General features: G+C 32.1%; 1 protein-coding gene across 1 annotated transcript in view; it reads left to right on the forward strand.

Moving 5' to 3' along the window:
- Positions 1–12831, forward strand: part of LRP1B (LDL receptor related protein 1B) — a 2064747-nt gene that overhangs the window by 1764181 nt on the left and 287735 nt on the right. Inside the window, 4 exon segments of the mRNA XM_070476260.1 lie at positions 416–556; positions 1710–1897; positions 8088–8271; positions 12482–12567. Of these exon segments, the coding sequence (XP_070332361.1) occupies positions 416–556; positions 1710–1897; positions 8088–8271; positions 12482–12567 (599 nt within the window).

Consider the following 12831-nt stretch of genomic DNA (forward strand, 5'->3'; position numbering starts at 1 on the left):
GAAATCTTTAGGATATAGACAATAAGTGAAGAGAGATTATATACTCATTATAAATTTTGTTATGTGTATATATATATGTAGTTATATATATATACTTTTGTTACATATATATTTTGCTATGTAAATATATATGTGTGCGTATATATATATATATATTTTGTTAGCAATATATATTAGTTTCCTTACGTAGAAACAAAATAAGAGTGCCTTGTTTCCAACTTTGTTTTCTGGTCTTTAATCATATTTTTCCAACCACAAATATCTCTTGCAATTATTACAACTGTCCTAGAAAGAAAAGAGAAATATCTCCCGTAGATGCCTGGGTAGCACATGGTTAAATTAGGCTGAGTGCATATTATGAGTGAAGTTTTAATCAGTATCTGTTATGTGAATTAAAACGTTTCTTTGCCTGCAGGGTACCGGCAGTGCAATGCAGAAGAGTTTAGCTGTGCTGATGGGCGATGTCTTTTAAATAGTCAGTGGCAGTGTGATGGAGATTTTGACTGTACAGACCATTCTGATGAGGCACCTATAAACCCAAAGTGTACAAGTGCAGGTACAGAAAGTTTATAATACTATGCTTATTCCAAAATTAATTTTTTAAGGCAATACTGTGACTCATTTTTAGGTTCACGTGGTATTCACTGAGAGAAAATGCAATTAATTATGTGATACTTCTACTGACACCATGCAATAGAAGCATCTTGGTAATCAACCTTGTTTTGGAGTTAGTTTTAGAAATGTGAGTCTTTGCCACAGATATGAAGATGCGTGGCAATGAACCAGATGAATCCATCATCCTGTTGCTTTAAAAAAGTCATTTTTCTTAATACATTATTTAATGTGAAGATAATTTCCATGTATGGACCTATTTGGTTACGGTCCATGTATGGACCTTTTAAATGGAACATTTAATCATAAAAAAGTTGAGATTTACTGAGATAAAGTCAATATTATTCAAACTTAGGCAAAATGAAATAAATTACATATCATTTGAATGGAAAATAGATATGTAGCTAAACTTGGTCTATTTTTCACTTTACCATTCCAAAGAATGAATACCTAGTTATAAATTTTAGAATAAACCCAATTACTTTTTTTTCTCACATAGTTTACATGTTAATAGGCACTCTTGTATCATGTATTATAATGAGTAATGTTTAAATCATCAGGTTTTGAATAGCTGCAAAACCTGAACTCCTTTCCATAGCTATATTTGAAACAACTATTATTCAGCACAAGTGTCTTTTTATGCCCAGTTTTAAAAATGTCAATGTTATATTTCCAGGAAAAAAAAAAGGAATTTAGGAGTATCTATCTATTCCAGATTCTTAATTTTCAGTGACGTGCAATTTTTTAGAGACCTATGACTTGAGGGAAATGTCAAGCTATAATTACACTTTTGAACTCATTCTTCACAATATAAATTAAGACAGAAATACTCCATTAATTTTGCTATTGATGCTTATTTTGATAGCTAGTTTTCAATGTAAAGCTATATTTGCAGTGTATTGAACATGAAAGTACTGTTTGCCCTTGATTTTCTTTGTGTGTACCATATTACACTGAATATAAAGCATTTTATATATATGTATATATACTATAATTTTTGACTGACAAGTTATCATATTTGTGAATGTTTTCAGCAATTGCAGTATAAAACAATGGCATGCCCTTTATGTTCCATTTGTTTTATTTTCTTTTTCCAGAACAGTCATGCAACAGTTCATTTTTTATGTGCAAAAATGGCAGGTGCATCCCCAGTGGAGCTCTTTGTGACAATAAGGATGACTGTGGTGATGGCTCAGATGAGAGGAACTGCCATATAAATGAGTGTTTGAGTAAGAAGGTCAGTGGGTGTTCTCAGGATTGTCAGGACCTTCCTGTCAGTTATAAGGTAGGTACTCATCAAAAATAGAAAATCACGTGATAGGTTAGAATTTGAGATAATAAAAATTATTTAATTCAATATAGCTGTAAGACTGAAAGTCATTAGAATTTTGTTAGTTAAAATTATTTAAATGGAGAGTTTCTATACAAGTGAACCATAATAATAGTGTGGTGTATAAATAGAATATAATCATGAAGACAAAAAATTCAGTGTTCAGATTTCTAATAAATGGTGATCATAAAGAAAAAATGACAAGAAAGGTCAGTGTTTGATAAAGATAGTGCTGTTAATAGCTGGGTAAATATGCATGCTGCTCTCTTAAATTCCTATTTCTTCCCTCATTTTCCCTCTCATATATCTTTGAAGTAGAATGGGCTGATCATTTATATTTTATCACAACACTGGAGGACACAATACTTTTTTCAAATAAACAGGAAGAAAAAAAACAGAATACATGAATTATTAGGACTGAGTGCAGGTACGCTAAAAGATAAATCATGTCTAATATACTAATTGCTTTTTGTTGGTACCACTTTCCTGAAGAAGGTGATTCACTGATAAAATTGATTGACAGAAATAGCTTTAGAAAACATCTCTATTTTAGTATGTTGAAATGGAGAATGCATACAAACTAAATCTTCAAGTGGTATTTTAGGTTAAAATCAATTATATAAATATGCAAAAACCTCAGTAAAAGCAATTCACTTGGAAATTAGTGATTTTAACTGGACAACAGCTCTGTATGAATCAGCAAAAGGACATGGCCCCAATGAAACACAGAGGCCATCTAATCTAGTTAGGAGTAGTACAGATGTCAGTAGAATTTTGTTCTGCTGAATTCTGTGATGATCAGGACATACCTGGGGTACCTGCACATTTAGGAACATCACACTTGAAGAGGAACTTTGACAAATTGTACTATATCCACATTTGGGCATCCAGTGGCATCAGGGGTCTGGAAGATACACCTTTGGAAGAAATTTCACCAAGAGCAAAATGGCTAGTCAGCTGTATTTAAATATATGAAATTCTACCCTGCTGTATTCAAAGCAGATATCCAACAAGAACCTATTGTGTAGCACCTAGAACTCTGCTCAATGTCCCCTGCCAGCCTGGATGGGAGGGGAGTTGAGAAAGGATTCATGTATACGTGTGGCTGAGTCCCTTTGCCCTTCACCTGAAAGTACCACAGCATTGCTAATTGGCGATACTCATACGAAATAAACATTTTAAAGTTTGAAAAATAATTTTGAGTCAAATAAATAAAAATGACATTAATAACTACATAAATATCTGAAGTACTGGAAGAGGGAGCATATCTTGTCCGAGTTGTTTCAAAGGCTGGAATTAGGAGTTGGGAAACAGATTCTGTTCAATATTAGGAAGATGTTTTGAACATCAGAACTCTTTATATTGGAAGGAGTTATCACCTTTCTTGTGTCTAAGTGTTTCATCTCAGACTAAGTGACTTTCTTTAAAAGATGCAAGAAAAAAAAATGTATATTACAAAGATGCTTGGGCATTTTCCCTGCCAGCCTTAACATTCTATGACAATCAGTTCTATCCAATGGTAAATCACCCAAACAACCATTCAGTCATTTATAATCTCTGAATTTCTGTTATTATGACTAACTTAATTAACTACATTGATCACTGTATATGGATATAAAGAGTAAAATACTAAGAAAGTTATGTTTATTTTAAAAGTTTTTAGACCCAATATTGTATTAAGAAGAATTATTTCAACTTGTAAGACTTACACAACTGAAGCGACTAACCACACATGCATGTAAGACTTAAAACACAAATGCACAGACTCATCACACATGGTGGGTAGAAGGAAGCAAGACAGATGAGACAGGACAGCTCCTAATAAGATGAGTAGGTATCAGATAATTAATTTTGGTAGTACATATTTTGAAACCTGATGAAGCAGAAAAAATATTATTGGTGATTTATGTACAATCAATGCAGAAATGTTTCCCCCTAAATCAGGAAATGTGTTATAAAATTATAAGAGGCAATGGCCATAATTTTGTCATGTTATAAATAATAATCCATTTCTATTCACTCATTTCTATTCACTCATGTATTTAAATGTCTAAAATTTAAATTTCAAAGTAGATTTATTTTTTTATCCTATGTATACTTTTAATCTATCATAACAATATATATTGTGGTAAAATTTAAAAAATATAGAATATGAAATGGTCACCCTTTGGCATAACATCAAAAGTAAGGATTAATATTTTTTAATGGCTACATGTAGAGAGTGCTGACTGCTTAAAGATCCCATATGGGGAAAACTACTTTTGGTAGAACTAGTTCTCACCCAGAAAGTCATGTTAAATTACACTATTTTAATTACTTTATAAGATTCCTCATAGTGAAATAATTGTTTATTGATACCTTTAAAATATCAGTATTTTCTGTTTGACTTCTCTGAAGGAGTCATAGAATGAAGTGAGAATTTGAGTTAAAATAGACAAAAATTATTTTAAAAGTCAGTGTATATGATACTTGATAAAATTGCTGTGTATATGCTCTCTAATATAAACACATGCCAAAACTAATGTAATGGATAAAATAAAACATCTACTGAGGGAAGCAAAACCAGTTAAAAAGTGAGGTAGGAGGGAGTTCAAGAGGGAGGGGACGTATGTATAGCCATGGCTCATCCATGCTGATGAGTGGCAGAAACCAGCACAGTATTGCAATTATCTTTCAACTAAAAATAGACAGATTAAGGAAAAAAAACTGAGAATAATAATTAATAAACTTAAGCAAATATTCAAAGCAAATATTTTATATATTGTGTTTATATATATGTGTGTGTGTATATATATATATATACATGTGTGTGTGTGTGTATATATATATGTTATATTTATGCTATATCCTGGAAAAGGGACTGGCTACCCAGTCCAGTATTCTTGCCTAAAGAATCCCATGAACAAAGGGGTATGGTGGGCTACGGTCCATGAGTCACAAAGAGTCAGACACAACTGAGTGACTAAGCACAATCACACTTTTATGTTATATATGTAATTTTAATATGTGTCTTTAATATGTTATATTTCTGACAGTTAATTTATAGGAAATTGAACAAAAAATCCTAATTACAAAATACTTCTTTATTTTGGGAAAAAAAATGTTAGCTGATGGATTTCCTTTTTTACAGAGAATGGGGAAAACTATACCATAAACTACTTCTCATTACAGTATCAGCAAAACAGGACAAGTTCTACTCCAAATTATGCAATAAAATGAAAATTGCTTATAAAAACAAAATTTATACCTTCTGGACTGTGAATAATTTGCACATTTGCTGTAAAACAAATACAATCGATCCAACTATTCAAAAGGGAATAATAACACTTAACTAAAAAGCAAGAATCTTATTTTGATCGAAGGGTAACTTACCATGAGAAAATAAATGTACTTTAGGGAGATAAATGAATTTTATGTATGCAAGATAATCAATATTTTCAAATATCACTTTAAAAGCTGAAAAGAAATTTTTCTGAATGTTATAGGAAAGCTTTGAACAGCTATATTTATTTCTAGTAATATGTTTCTCTAAAAAATTAATATGAAAAAACAATCTGAAATAGTTCTTAATTATGAGGAATATTAACTTGACATTGAATATATGTGTCTCGCTTTCATAAAGATTATATTTTTAATGAAAGTGAAACATTTTTAAACCATTCTTTTTTAATTAAATATAGATGAATCTTTAATCTTTTATCTTTGAGGACAAAAATGATTATTATTAATTTTTCATGCAATTTATGAAAGTCATGTTAGTAGAATTTCTCTTAAATGCCTTTTAATTATTATGGGGGTAAAAATGATTTTGGTAAAACAAGGTTAATGGACTGGAGAGGAAATTATCTTTTTATTTGAGAGAATAGCATTGAGACATGTATATTATCATATGTGAAATAGATCACCAGTCCAGTTCCGATGAATGAGACAGGGTGCTCAGGGCTGATGCACTGGGATGACCCTGAGGAGTGGGATGGGGAGGGAGGTGAGAGGGGGATTCAGGATGGGGAACACATGTACACCCATGGCTGATTCATGTCAGTGTATGGCAAAAACCACTACAATGTTGTAAAGTAATTAGCCTCCAATTAAAATAAATAAATTAATTTTAAAAAATCTCTTTCAATAAACACTTTAAAAAAAACTTGCTCTTAAATATAATTTCTTTTGTTTATAGAAATGTCCATTACACTTGATAACTTTTACAAATTTTACCTTCAAGAAATTAATTTTCCATAAATATGTTTTTATCCAAACGAGCTTGTTAGTATGGTAGTTCTATAACCTGACATTAGCCATTCAAAGTAATTTTCCAAAACCCTTTTAGAATAGGGACACTATTTGTTTCTTTATAGATTACTCTTTTGAGAGGAATGTAATGCATTCCATAACATGTTCTTTCACTTTTCCGGAAGTGCCCCTTGAATTCAACTCTATACTGTGTCTGCCTATGTGTATTCCGGCTTCCACATGATCACATGATCTAATTTCCAGTTGTTTCAGTGATATCTTTTTGCAACCTGTCAATTTCTTTTTGAAAAAATTTTTTTTTAATTGTGTAAAATATACAACTTAGAATTTACCATTTTAAATATTTGTAATTATACTTCAGTGACATTTCGCATCTCTCTCTCACACACACACTCTCTTTTTTTATTTTGGACATAGCATAAGCACCAATTTCCCTGACTTCCTTATCTGGTGGTAGGATGAGTCTTCTCAAGGAAAGTAATACTGTCACAAGCTATGATCTGATGAGGAGAATTTGAAAGTATGTTGTGGCTTTTGCTTTGATTTGCTGGCTTGCTAATGGATTCTGGAGATTACAAAAAATCCTCTGTAATGGTTTAGAATTATTAAATAAATATCGGCATAAATAGTGAAGATAAATGTGCCAAGGGGTTAAAGAGATCCGTTTTTATGTAAAAGGACTTGGAAACATTTTTCATTTATCTTTTGAGCACTTTCAGGTGAAGCTGATGTTCCTTCTCCACATAATGAACACCATTTTTTGTACTTTGAAATTCTACCCCTCAATTATTTGTTTGCTGATTATTTAATAGTAGGCACACATCTCTCTCTCTAATATTTTGCAAATAGATACATAGGTTCAAATGTTTATAATGAATGCTAGCTTTTCTTAACAATTTGGAGTTCCTATTTCATGCTCCTATTCAGTACTCACAGGTTCCTTTATTCAAAGGCTATAGGATAGTCTTAAGGTTAATATGGTCATAATCGTATGACCAATTATAAGTTCATTTTATGTAATTATGATTCCCATATGCTACTTGGCAGGTGCTGAATATACAACTAAAAGACCAATCATAGCCCCTCATTATTTTCAGGAATGCAAAGACATACATTGCATGACATTGTACTGAGAACTGATATGCCATTTCGGAAGTATCACATGACCATCAGAAGGTTGTATAGAACATGATAGAGATACCAATAAAAAATATCTGATGATGCACATTGATTTAATTATAGTAGAGAAACTATGTTAATTTTATTATCTCTCCAGGCAATAACATGTTTGGTAAAGGAATCAGACCCTGCCAATATATATTAATTGAGCCTTAATATTTGTTAAAAATTACAGCAAGAGCAAGCTCTCCAACTGATTTTATCTACACAATTTCATCTTTGTGCATCTAGGTTTCTCATGGGTTAACTAGTAATAGTGTCTACATCATAGATTTCTGTAAGACTCTAATGAAATTAAACATATGTGACAGTATTAGTAAACTTTAAGCTCCATATAAGGGTTAATCCTTATGGTTGTTAAAACAGCCTTCTAAAAGTTCAATATAATACAAAAATAAAGAAACAGAAGAATTTGATGATTTAGTTTTTCCTTGCCATTCTCTAGCCACCATTGTTTGCTGATTGATGCCAGTTAACTTTTGTAATCTTGTCAATCTCAGAAGGTCAAATGAAGATATTAGGGAGGATACTTTTTAAACTTAAGCTATACACCATATATGTAATTCCGATGACAGTTTAATTGCTACAGGATAGAAAAACTTGGCATTATCTATTCTTCAGTGATTTTCTTGCTTGAATCATGCTAAATGGATATCCAATAGGAAGAGACAATGACAATGGTATAAATTGATTATGCTCGTTTTTCATTCTCCAGTGCAAATGCTGGCCTGGATTTCAACTGAAGGATGATGGTAAAACATGTGTAGACATTGACGAATGCTCTTTGGGCTTTCCGTGTAGCCAGCAATGCATCAATACATATGGAACCTACAAGTGCCTCTGTACAGATGGATATGAAATACAACCTGATAACCCAAATGGCTGCAAGTCACTCTCAGGTATTGAATTGAACTTGTGCACTGATCCAGCCTCAGTTATACGTATGAATCCTGGATTTCATAGCTATTCTTATGGAATTCATTCCTCCTTGATGTTGCTAATAAGCCAAAATTCTCCTCTACTTACCTTGATTGGGAATCCGTTGCTCTGATTTTGTGTGTTGTCCACAAACCGTTCAGCTTGTAATACCATTACAGTTTGGTCTTGTGAATTATTAAGTGTTTTGTAGATTTTGAGAACATGTGAAAAACTATCTCTAGCACTGCTTTCTGCTGTGTAGCAAGCTCTTGGGAGTAGGTTTGGCCAAAACTATTAAAGAACCTATTGTGACAGTGTCCTAATAATTTTTTTCCTTCTCCTTATACCACCCACAAACCCTCATATATGTGTGCCAAGGAGAAAATACATCAGTAAGAAAAATAATAACAGTTATATTGATGATAACAATAGAAATAAGTCATCCATGTAAGACTATGTGAATTCTTCCAGTGATTAGACAAGTATTATTAAACTTATGTTTATTTCCAGTAGTGTGTTAAAACTTTGTAAATTAGAAAATTCAATAAAACATGACCTGTAACTTAAAACAAACTATGATTCATCAGGTGATAAAACCATGCTTATTAAAATGATGCAAAATAGTACATAATAATACCCTAAAATGGGCAAAAAATGGTGTTTAATTTTCTCTATTCCTCTTACTTTGATAATGAGTATAATGAATCAAATAGCATTGCCAGTTTCTCATATACATTTATGTTGATGACATTTAAAGCAATAGATGTTTTCTCATCTACTTTTATCAAATAAATAACAGTATAGAAATTAAAATGTTAGTTTTTAACTGATTACAATTTTGCACATATGGAGAAAACAATAACACCTTTAAATTTCTCATTCCACTCTTACCTATTCTTGGAGTTTTCATCTCTGAAGAAATTTGCATATTATTTGAAGCCCATTGTTTTATTTGCCAGGATACTGTTTTGTTTTTGTTTTCTGCCAGCTCACTGCTTACTATATTATTCATTTACTGACACTGGGCAAGAAAAAGAGATGAAATCCAAAAACTAGTCAATATTTCCATTACTTTAAACTTTTCACAAAGGATTGTGTAGAAGTGATGAATGCTGATCATTTTTAGTTTGGGTCTTGTTATATTGTGTATCCATAGTATAGTTGTTTTCCATTAGCAACAATAAATAGAAACTAGTAATAATTTTGATAGATAAATAAGTGTCCTTGAATCATAAATCTTTTGCTAAACAGAGGATAGATATTTTTCCCAGAATTTATTGAGGTATAATTGACATATTATATAACTTTCAAGGTATACAATGTTGATTTGATACACTTATATATTGCCATATTATTACTAAGGTAGTATTATTAATACTTAACATCTCTATTACTTCACATAATTACCATTTTTTTTGTGGTTAGAACATTTGGGATCTTAGCAAATTTCAAGTCTTAGCAACTTTCAAATATATAGTACAGTGTTGTTATCTGTGATCATAATATGATGCATCAGCCCCCAGAACTTATTCATCTTCTAACTGAAAGTTTGTACTCTTTAGTGACATATCCTCATTTTCCCCACCCTTCAAATCTTGGTAATTGCCATTTCTACTCTTCCTATGAGTTTGGCTTTTTTAGATTCCATATATAAGTGATATCATTGAGAATCTGTCTTCTGCTGTCTGATTTGTTTTACTTAGCACAATTCAAGCACCATCCATATTGTCTCAAATGCCAGGACAGGATTTTATTACTTCTCACAGCTGAATAGATCCCATTTACCTGTCGATGGACACTTAGGTTGTCTCCATGTCTTGGTTATTGTGAATAATGCTTAATAAATATGAGAGGGCAGATATATCTTTGACATCCTGTTTTCACTTCCTTTGGAAATGTAACCAGAAATAAGATTGCTGGATGACAGTTCTATTATTGATTTTTTTGAACAAACTTCATATTGTTTTCTGTTGTGTGTGTTAGTCACTCCATTGTGTCCAACTATTTGCGACCCTGTGGACTGTAGCCTGTCAGGCTCCTCTGTCCATGGAATTCTCAGGGCAAGAATACTGGGTTGCCATTCCCTTCCCAACCCAGGGATCAAACCCAGGTCTCCTACATTACATGCAGATTCTATACTGAAGAGCCCCTAGGCAAGCCTGTTTTCTTTAGTGGTTACACCAATTTACATTCCAACCAATTGAGCACAAGGCTTATCTTTTCTTCAATCACTGCCAAGGCTTACCTCTTGTCATTTTGATGACATTCCAACAGGTATGAGGTGATGTTTATCCCTGGTCTTGATTTGCATTTCCTTGATGATTAGTGCTGTTGAGCCCTTTTCATGTGCCTGTTGGCCATCTGTATGTCTTCTTTGAAAAAATATCTATTCAGTCCCTTTGCCCATTTTTAAATCAGATTGCTTATTTTTTGTTATGGATATGTTTGAGGTTTTTGGTTTGTTTTTTTTTTTATATTAACCTCTTTTCAGATATATAATTTGCAAGTATTTTCCATTATTCCATAGGTTGCCTTTCCATTATGTTGATTGTTCCTTTTGCTTTGCAGAAGCTTTTTCGTTTGATGTAGTCCCACTTTTGCTTTTGTTGCTTGTGTTTTTAGTGTCATAGGCAAAAAATCATTGCCAGGGCCAGTGTAAAGATTTTTCTCTGTTTTTCTCTAGAAGTCTCAGGATTTCAGGTCTTACATTTAAGTTGTAAAGAACAGAACTGCCTAAGTGTTGTGGTAGAACATGATGTCTTAATTTTGTATTTATATTGATGGGATGGCAGGATACCTTTAACTTAAGAGCCAAGTCTTCTGAGTAGGCTTTTTAGTCTTTTTAGTCTCAATTTAACCTCAACAGAAAGACTGGGATGAATAGAGTTGCTGCCATATGCCATATGTTGCCATACACACACACACATACACACACACACACACACACACACATATATATAAATACTGTAAAAGTAAAGGATACAAGGAAAGTAATACATTTGAACAGAAATTAACAGGACAATAACTCTATAACAATGAATGATTTACAATAAAATCTTCATAAAATTAAAGTGATTACCTTTTTCATTGTTTTTTCTAATATATGCTGACATTAAATTGGCTCACCAGGAAACTAAGTATATAAAGCATGTTAGAAGCAAAGATGTTTAAAAAGAGTTTTATCTCTATATATATGAACCATGGTTAGATTATTTTTATTATATTTCCTAGATTCTGGAACAAATATGATATTAAAGCATGTTGAACAGATAAGAAGGATATAGACTCTTACTTAAAAGAAGTCCCCAGACACATGGAAAAAGTTCATATCGGCAGTGAAACTCTTGGAAGTTATTCTGAGAGCATAAGCTGGTTATATGATTATCAGGAGAGAATTTTCAGATTTATTCTGGCCTAGAGAATTCCATCTGGACTGTGTAGTCCATGGGGTCACAAAAAGTTGGATGCAACTGAGTGACTTTCACTTTCACTTTTCAGTAGTAGGAATGTTTAGCTTTATATAGATTTCTAAGACAGGTGAAGACTATACTTCTCAGAATTTCATTTAAAAATAAGATTTTTGTCCCCCTCCATCACCCCTTTCCCCCAGTAACCATAGGTTTGTTTTCTACATGTGTGCCTCTATTTCTGTTTTGCCACTAAGTTCATTTGTATCATATGAGAAATTAGGTTTGATATATATACACACACTATATTTAATATATACTATATTAAAAAACAGATAACTAATAGGGACCTATTGCATAGGAAGGTCTACTCAATATTCTGTGTTGACCTATATGGAAAAGAATCTTTAAAAAAAATAGATATATGTATATATATAACTGATTCACTTTGCTGTATACCTGAAACTAAGACAAAATTGTAAATCAACTGTATTCCAATTTAAAAAGAATGACAAAAAGCAAGATTTTAGCAGTAGATATTTTCCACTAATTTCAAATAAATTAGATAATTTAATATTCAAGAAACTTGAGGGAAAGAGAGGGATTTGGAATTGTCTGGATTTTCTGTACTGCACCGGTATCTGCTTTCTTTTCATCAGCAGAGGAGCTCAGTATGAATTTTTAACCATTAATTTACCAGAGGGCCCTGCTTTGAAGTTGCACTGCTAGAGTAACTAAACCAAAACTACTAAAAGTCTAACTTGTCTTTTGTCTTGGTATTTAGATGAAGAGCCTTTTCTAATCCTTGCCGATCATCATGAGATAAGGAAAATTAGCACTGATGGCTCCAACTACACACTTTTAAAACAGGTATGACATTTCCATGATAATTTGCTAATATTTAATATGGCCACTCCAGATATGATTAGAGCTGTAGCAATACCTCATAATTAGACTTTTGAAGCATGTATGCCTATCAGATTAGCATAAACTTTGTTTTGTTTGAATTGTCCAGGTTCTCCAACTTGTAATATCACACCATATCATGGAAAGTATAAGATGCAAAATATAATTAATGCAAGGAAAAAACTATCTTAAAATATCTAAAATACTATCTTAAGAATAGCTAAAGAA

The sequence above is a fragment of the Odocoileus virginianus genome, chromosome 13 (genome assembly GCF_023699985.2).
Source record: "Odocoileus virginianus isolate 20LAN1187 ecotype Illinois chromosome 13, Ovbor_1.2, whole genome shotgun sequence".
NCBI lineage: Eukaryota > Metazoa > Chordata > Mammalia > Artiodactyla > Cervidae > Odocoileus > Odocoileus virginianus.